At 37.4% G+C, this 9,001-nt stretch overlaps 1 protein-coding gene and 1 long non-coding RNA gene across 2 annotated transcripts in view; one reads left to right on the forward strand and one right to left on the reverse strand.

Annotated features, from left to right (window-relative positions):
• Positions 1 to 1,502, forward strand: part of LOC106523592 (uncharacterized) — a 3,006-nt gene extending 1,504 nt beyond the window's left edge. The window contains exon 2 of the long non-coding RNA XR_001310914.1: positions 400 to 1,502. This is a non-coding gene — a long non-coding RNA (uncharacterized LOC106523592). The remainder of the gene's footprint in view (positions 1 to 399) is intronic.
• Positions 1,259 to 9,001, reverse strand: part of eif2ak3 (eukaryotic translation initiation factor 2-alpha kinase 3) — a 48,459-nt gene continuing 40,716 nt past the window's right edge. Inside the window, exons 14-18 of the mRNA XM_014017076.1 lie at positions 8,476 to 8,649; positions 7,821 to 7,994; positions 7,638 to 7,739; positions 5,859 to 5,921; positions 1,259 to 3,168 (exon numbers count right to left, since the gene is read on the reverse strand). Coding sequence (XP_013872530.1) covers positions 2,986 to 3,168; positions 5,859 to 5,921; positions 7,638 to 7,739; positions 7,821 to 7,994; positions 8,476 to 8,649 — 696 coding nt within the window. The 3' untranslated portion in view covers positions 1,259 to 2,985. The remainder of the gene's footprint in view (positions 3,169 to 5,858; positions 5,922 to 7,637; positions 7,740 to 7,820; positions 7,995 to 8,475; positions 8,650 to 9,001) is intronic.

A 9,001-nucleotide genomic window follows, 5' to 3' on the forward strand; every position in this document is an offset into this window, starting at 1 on the left:
CACATAATTTACATTTTACTTTTTTTGCGAAAAATATGTTTGTTGGAACTAAGTTGGAAAAATAAATATGAAGGTCAATTAAATTACAAAACAAGAGGTAAAGCTATCCTTTTGTATTTAAATTGCACATTTTAAATTGTGTTTATTTATTTAGCTGTCTTATATATACACTTTAAATAAAATTCTCCTTTTTGAATTTTATTGGTGCACTTTAAGTGTATTTATTTGTCAATTCATATATTTCCGCTTTTATTTTTAATTGTCAGTTTCGGTCCTCCGTACTGCAGAAGCCTGATAATCACCCATTCATTCAAATCAGGTGTGCTTGAGCAGAGAAAAAAGTAAAACATGCAGGGCTGCGGCCCTCGAGGACCAGGATTGCCCACCCCTGCTTTAGAGATACATTTAAACAGTGCAGAATAGTGGTCTTTGAGGAGGACCAGGATTGGGCACCACTAATTTAGGCCTAGGACCAGAAACTGGACGTTGAAGCCAAACTCCTTCGCAAGCTGGTGCCAGTTCAGGTTTTATGTCCCACCCCCTCCATGTAAACAAATGGAACGTTTCCCTTGCTAAAACCAAACACCTCAGGTGTTCACTCTTGATGGTTTGCGKAGTACCTTGCTGTTTTATTTATTTAATAGGTTTAGCTGAAATTACATAATTCATCCTTAATAAAAGGTCTTTTAACACTACGATTGTGAGCAGGGGAGTGGGTGGGACTTAATCCCCAACATCTACAGTGCACCGACTCTGGTCCCAAAAATACAACACGGCAGCTTACATAAACCGTGTCCTGCTGGCTCCAATATTCAACATCCTGAGATGGTAGAGACATCTGGTCTRATAATGTCATATAATGTCTATGGTCTGGTCAGTCCAAAGGTTTACTCAGCTCCTGTTAGACTGATACATTCATCAACCTGACATTCACAAAGTAACATGGATGTTGTTTGGTTGGTGTAGGGGTACCATTAGCTAATGTAGCGTTCCTTCACACCTAACGTTGCTTTTGAACATGAGTTGTTTTAAAAGAAAAGAAAAAATAATGTTAAAGAGTCCCCTGGTTTGACTAGCTAATAGCCTTGCCTGGAGGAAGACTTCTTCCCAGTTCTTCATACTCTGCGCTCCATGACTCATGTCATCACTCGTAAGGTACAAYTCTCCAAAAGTCACCATGCCGTCCATTTAAAGATTAAATATTAACTTTACAAAACAGTATCATACGCCAAAGAAAACTTAAATAAAAGTAGCTTCATACAATTCTTAAAGAAAATTATTTTCAGATTTACAGCAGACACTTTCACACCATGATGAGGATTACTCAAGACCTCCAGTTTCCGTTTTTACCTTGGTGGGAGTACAGTTTGCTTAAATATGCAAGGTGAGAACTGATAATTTTACAAAGATGACTCATTCTCTGTGGGCTGAGCGAGTGGGAGGAACAAACATCAATTTGACTTCCTGCGTCGGACACAGTGAAGACTAAGGTTACATAAAAATAAAAATAAACAGCAGAATTAAAAAAAGTGCTTTAAAAAAGAGAAGTAGTTTAGAAAAGTACAATCATAGAAAACACAATTATAATTAACAGTTTGTGTGTGTAGTTCCTATTGGGTCACATGACTCTCCCAGCACATCAAGTGCACATAAAACAATGGTTGTGCGGCTCACAAAACCATCACCAGGTCCAGRTTCCCTGTACACAGTGTAGAGGGTATGACACAGTACTGACTTCATCTAAATGCTATTTCCTAGTAACATGGAAGAGCTGCAGACCTTAGAATTTGTGTGTATGTTTCCTGGGAACACCATCAGGACAGTATGGAGACAAAAATCCAAAATGGATTATTGGTTACAGAAAAGTACACTTAGCTGTCTTTCAAATGGCACACTGGTTCCTGCAAACTCCCCCTCTGGTTTTCAAAGCAGGGCAAAGCTCTCATCTTTGTTCCTCAAACGTGTGAAAGTAAACACTGAGAAGAATTTCAAAAAAGAGGTATGACCACCATCATCTGACTCCGTGGGTCACACTGTAACATTCAACTATCTGTTATTAGAAAAAAAAAATCACCTCCGTCTCTCACAGTATCTCACACTATCTTACAGTTTCATTTTGAAAAAGAAGCTTTTACAAGCAATGGTGCCTTACAAGTATGTACAAGTCCAAATCGTTGTCTAAATTAACAAAGTGAAGAATATAAACAAGGTTTGTCCCTCACTTCAGTAAAGAGGCGGAGCTAGAAAATGTTAAAGCACCTCAGAGTCATTTGGTAAATTTACACTGCGGAAAAACTGCATCCAATTAACGGCTTTACAGAGAAAAAAACTAAACACATTCACCCCTTCATTTTCAATATGTACATGCAGAAAAAGAGAAGAAAAAAACAAGTCAAAAGGGTTTGCATTCACTGGGGTCGGGCTAATGGCCCGTTTCTAAAGGCAAGTCTCATCTGATGGATGGGAATCAAAGTAATTTCAAAGCACTACAAAATGATGGCCTACTTTTTTTGGTTCACCAAGTCCGGCATATTGAGTGTCGAAACAACAGTTAGTGCTCATAATATCCAGTATAAGTCACTGGTTAATCAAGCATCAACGGCCCCTTCGGAGTGTCCTCCTGGGTTGACCGAGCGCCTGAATCTTAGGACCAAGCATCACATTGTGATCAGAATCAAATCAGATTTCAAACTGTTGCTTGGAGAAACATGAAATGTCCACAGACAAGTAGGTAACTGAAGTATACAATTCAAGCCAAGTCTGGTACAAAACATTAGTGACTGCCACTTTCGTCACTCGGTATAAAAATTGGTCAGTAAAATAATTCATGACGAGTTTTATCTGTGCAAGTTGTTGTGTTAATAATGGGATTGCTGAGTCGCGGTGCTTGGTTAGCCGTTTTTCTTGGTGCAGAGCCAGAATGCGTTGGGCAACCCCAAACCAGGAGAGCCTTGCGACACACGCACGTTTTGTGTTTTTTGTTTCTCAGCTGGCCGACGTCTGGCGCGCGGGCCGGCCCATCGAGGAGGAGCTGTACGTGCGAGAACGCTGCCTTACAGCGATGCGGCAGGGCAGCTCTAGGTTCTCGAAGAGGGCCAGTCCTGTGATGTCTGCTGCCTCGGGTCGCTCGCTGGGGCTCAGCGACAGCATGCTGCGGACCATGTTTAGCTGTTCACACAGGAGAAACAAAACACAGGCAYATGTTCAAGCAGCAGTTTCATGCAACATGACCAAATTAACACAATAGGTACTTAAAACCACTTATACCATGAAAGTTTGTCTAAAAAGATCTGCCACACACAACCAAGCAATTCAAATATTCTTAGTTATGATAAATTATACAGTGTCTTGAAAAAATATTAACACCAATTGAACTTCTACCCTTTTTATGACACTATAATCATAAACTTTCAAGTATTTTATTGGGATTTTATGTGATAAACCAGAACAAAGTAAATACATTGAGTTGAACTTGTTTTATAACCTAACCCTGTGACAAACCTTAACTTCGACCCTCACCTGGCTTGTGTGTTCCTTGGCCTTCATGATGTTGTTTGATGACTAATGTTCTGTAGCAAACCTCCAAGAGCAGCTGGATTTATACTGAWAATTAATAACTCACATGTAAGCTAATTAGAAGACTTTTGAAAACAAATGGCTGCTCAGAATTGTAGTCGGGGAATCAAAGCAAAGAGGCTTTTAAATTTTTTAATTGAATATAATTTGCATTTAACCTCACAATTATGAGTTCTGTTGGTTTATCTCATAAAATACCGTAGAGTATGTGGTTGATACAAGGCATACATGTATATACAAACAGTGATGCAGATTTATCCAAACACTTAGCACAATTCAAAGTAAATCATCAGAGAATCAGCAAAGTAGTTTAAGGTTGAGTGAAACAGGGTACAGCGGGTAAAATAAGTATTGAACACGTCACCATTTTTCTCAGTAAATATATTACTAGAGGTGCTAATGACATGAAATTTTCACCAGATGTCGGTAACAACCCAAGTGATCCATACATACAAAGAAATCAAACCATAAATGTCCAGAAATTAAGTTAATAATTTCCCAGATTTCCCAGATTGCACTGTAGGATGATGTTAATCTTATAAAACTGTAAACAAGTTTAAGCTAAACTCTGAAGGCTTGAGTCCCACAAACAAGGTGTTCAAAGGAAACACTATACCTAAAGATTTATGATGTGAAATTAAAATGTGCTATTTCAAATGTGCAAAACTAGTTGTTTAAAACTGGTATTAATATAAAAAGGGAGCTTTCTTTACTCCGGTGTGTGCCACTTTGCAGAGGCGGGGACTCGAGTAACATGACTTGGACTCGAGTCAGACTCGAGTCATTAATTTTAAGACTTTAGACTTGACTTGAAAAAACGTTCAGACTTAGACTTGACTTTGACACCAATGACTTGAGACTTGAGTTGGACTTGAACCTGTTTACTTGAAAAGACTTGATATTTTATCCCAAATCTAAAGTTTAAAACATATTTATAAAGTGCGCCCCATTAATTCATTTCACGCAGCCTGTCAGCACATTTTGTCATCTCTTTTTTTAAACCGTAAGTTCTCAACCGTTTGTGCAATCTGAAAAATTCCAATGGTTCCTGAAAGCCAGGAGTCTGGGCTTTTCGCTAAAATAAGGAGTTTTACGGTAATATCMCGTGACTGGTTGCAGGAAGCCCGGTAAATAAAGACACTCGGTGGTGCAGTGCAATGGAAAGTTATGAGCAATTGCRTGTTTTTTCCGAAGCAGAGAGGAAATATTTTGTTAGAATAATGTCTGCAAGATGTTCTTCAAGAGCCATCAAGCCACCGCGGAGGTTCCAGGATGATTTTGAGACCTAAGAAGACATCGAGGAACCGGTTTCTTGTGAAGAAAGGTAACGTAATTTATGGAGTATCTGAGCACATCACTGTTGTGAATGAAAGTTTTTACTTTTATGTTTTATTTTATGAATATTTGAACAGTTATTTGTATGCTTATTTTCATAACAGTGTAAAAAGTAAGTTAATTTGTACAATATATGCGTATTTAGAGTTAGTATGTGTAAATACTGTGCGCACTGTCTCCAAAATGCATTAAATCTGACAGCGGATTCCAAAAGAATATTTCAAACCATACAAAATAACACCAAAATCAKGTGATGATCTGAAGTATGAGGGAAGTTATTGTTTGTTTAGGTGAAATAAGCTCATGTTTTCTTGCTGCAGTTCACAGCAGAATCAATGTGTGACCATTTCACCTTCTTGTTTTCTATTTTTGTTTATAACTTACTTAGTGTTTAAGATATCGCTATGAAATTTTAGGAAAAGATTCACATTTTGTTTTTGTAGGAAGCGTCTTGTATCCTAAAAACAAATAAAACTTAATAACAGCCWATTCAAAAGTAGCAGAAAGGGTATAAAATAACATTACAAGGCAAACTGCGGCATCAAATCAACTTCATGTGTCTTAGAAAGTAATGAAATTAAAACAATTTAAAAACCATGTGGACATGTGTTTTGTAAACAAAGCTCCTCAACCAATGATAGCGTGTTAAATGTGTCAAGTGATGAAGACGAGTGTCAAAACACTTTGCAACAAGCACTATTCTGGATTAAAAAAAAACCACACACTTCAACGTTTCAAATCATTATCAAATTTGGAAGAAGGGCAGATAAAATAATGTTCTTCATGGCAGCTTTTCTATTTAAAGGGTCACTAGAAAAACCCGGGAGATTTACTTTGATCCTCTTTTCAAAAAATTGTCTCTTCAAAACGGTACTCTACACAGCATAATTATGGTTGGAATGGCATTTCTATTTGGAGCCACTAGATGGCAGCAGATGACCACTCACCTCTTCAGCGTTGTTTTTGGAAAAAACCTCAGGGAAGCGCAGCTCTCTCACCTCCGTGAGTGTCTGAAAGGAAGAATGTAAACACCTGTGAGTGAAGAAGCCCTAATGACTGAACGAGTCCCTAATCACAAAGACAAAGGCTTCATGTTTGATAGCAGCTCTTACTGGCTCATTTAGAGGTTATGCACATGCTGATTTATTCGTTGAAATAGATGTAGGATTAATGTGGAAACTAAACGTGTTCACATGAAAAGTTACTAAGCAGTACCACGACATTACACAACCTCATGCTACGCTAACGCTCTGTGTGTGTTGTATTGACGTACACTCGTGCTTTTATGCATAATAGGCGTTGCCACTGTTTGTCTCTCTCTTTACATCATTAAGGCTAATACATACACCTAAAAAGTCGTTAAGAACCAGGACCCATTAGCCAGAGCAAAGTCTTCTGCCCCTTTCTCTACCAGCTGACCAGGAAGTGCTGTGATCAGATGAGACAGAAACAAAAMGCCTGGCTTTTATTTTTCTTGTTCATAATAAAATCCATTTTTAGAAAAACTTCTCAGATTCACAATCATGTTTTCCTATTTATAGTTATCTCTATGGCTTCTTGGTTCTTGTAACATGTATACTTTTTGAATAATTTTTTTGAGAACCTTAAATAATTGAAAATCTGTGCCATACAAAACTTAATTCATTTTTTGCTTATTATTGCTAATTTAGCTACTTTTTGCTAAATTAGAGTTTTACTGGCTTTAGCTTTTAGTTACCATGTACCTAATTCTAGCATTCAGCTTCTGTTTAGTTGATTTACACTTCAGCTACTGTCTTCCTGGTTTTACATTTTAGCTTTATGTTTTGCTAATTGAAATTTTCACTACGGTTTTGGTGATTTTAGGTTTTAGATTTTGTTTAGCTAATTTTAGCTTTTTCTCTGATAACTGCTCAGTTTCAGTTTCTTTATCAATTTAATCAAAGACATCATTCAGCACTCGGTGTTTACGTTGCATTTCTGCAGAAATTGTTTTTTGTTTTGTTTACTTTTAATCTACTATGGTAATAGTAGTAGTAGTTCTTTACTCATTTCATTTGTAACACAGATTAACAAAGTACAGAAAAACATGCAGTCAAAATAAAATCAAATAAAATGAAAGGCAGCAGAAGAAGAATAAATCTTATATCATCTGCCCCTTTTTTATACCCAAAATTTGTTCAAAAGAAAAGTAAAAAATACAACAAAAAATCAAAACAACCTAAAACATTTAATAATGAAATAAAAATAAAAATAAAAAGACATCAATTCAAAAAGCAATTAGCACAAATTCATTTATAATTCTCCATATTTCTTCAGAATACTTGTTTTTATCATTCTCTTCAATGTATGCAAGGATCTGGCATTTTTAACCTCATCTTCCATGCTGTTCCACAATCTTATTCCCTGGATTAAAGTGGATCGCTCCTTCAGGCTCGTACGAACCAAAGGTTTCTGAAACATTTCTATTCCCTTAAGATAATAACAGCTGCCTTTTAACAAAATTTACTTGAATGTTGAAACGCCAGTATCAGTCCAAGACTCGTTATCAGCAGATATTTAATCTTAAATGATCTGGATCAATACTGGGGGCAAAATAATCTATGAGGAGACATATTTAGATGTAATTAAAAAATACACTGTCTAGCCACTTAAAAAAACGCTCTCACTTTTTGTGCCAGAAAACATCTCTTCTGAAGGTAAAATAAAGTAACACTAGGAAATAAAGTGTTTGTCTGCAGACTCACCCTCACTCTCTCCATCTGAGTCCTGAAGGGATAAAGCAGCTCGAACAGGATTAAACCCAAAGAGTAAATGTCCACTTTATGAGAGTACGAGTTCCCAGAAAGCTGCAAAAACAAAATAAAACATATATAAAGTTACTGCAGTTCATGTTTGTTAACACGATATGTGTTGTAATATGTGCTCACCTGCTCTGGGCTCATGTAGAGCTTGGTGCCCACCTGGCCTGTGTGCCGGGTGAGGAGTGGGTCAGGTGTCAGAGTGCTTTGATCATCTTCATCCTCCTCTTGGTCCATAGCCGTTACCAGACCAAAGTCCCCCACTTTCACCACGTCGTCCATGGTGAAGAAGATGTTGGACGGCTGGAGGGGGACACACAACATGTCAACATTCAAAACAGGACTTATGCAGAACACTTGAGCTTCTGTTACTCTGACAGGTTTTAACATTTTCTGTAGAATTAGACTGATGAGAGAGAATAATTAAGTTTAGACAAACTAATTCTATTAATAAGTTTTAGAAGAAAGGGTTAAATTACTGCTCGTGTTTTTTGCCCAAGTCTGTGTATGCATTTGTCTGTCTGTTAGTAAAATATCTTACAGCTGGATTTTAATGAAATCCTCACAGTAAACCCTGGATGTACATCTATAACTGAATCATTTCAACATGAGCACCACAGCTAATCACACTATAACTCCAGCACATCTTGTGAGATCTCACAATGCTGCATGAGTTTGTGCATTTCTTTTTCTCAATCAGCGCGTTTAGATATTTGATCCATAACCTGCGCCTCCAATTTTGCCTTTAATTGTAACAAATAAGTGTTTTTCATTAAGTACGCACCTTCAGGTCCCTGTGCATGAGACCCTTGCTGTGCAGGAAGTCGACAGCCTCTGCGATCTGCAGGAAGATGTCGAGACACTGGCTGAGCTCTCTCTGCTCTCTTAAGCAGCGCTGACCCATCCAGTCCTTCAGGTTTTCCTTTCGGCACAGCTGCATCTGGATATACAGGTACACCTGCAGGCACGAGGGAACCTTTCAGTGCATTCAGACTTTTTACCATTTTGAACTTGAACCAGGTGCTATTATTATCTTTTTTTTTTTATAAACCCAAATAGTGGAGATGTGTAAAACTTATACAAAAACAGAATGTAAGGATTTTTCCAATCTCAAACCCATTATTCAAAGTGGAAAATAACAAATCTCATGTTTAAAAAAAGACATTTGAAATTTTAGGAAAAAATAAACTAATTTGGAGGTTTATAGTAACAATAGTTTAAAAAAATAGTTGGGAGTGGAAACAAAAGGCTGTAAAACACACACACACACACACACACACACACACACACACACACACACACACACACAC

This window comes from Austrofundulus limnaeus, unplaced genomic scaffold (genome assembly GCF_001266775.1).
Source record: "Austrofundulus limnaeus strain Quisiro unplaced genomic scaffold, Austrofundulus_limnaeus-1.0 Scaffold160, whole genome shotgun sequence".
Lineage (NCBI taxonomy): Eukaryota > Metazoa > Chordata > Actinopteri > Cyprinodontiformes > Rivulidae > Austrofundulus > Austrofundulus limnaeus.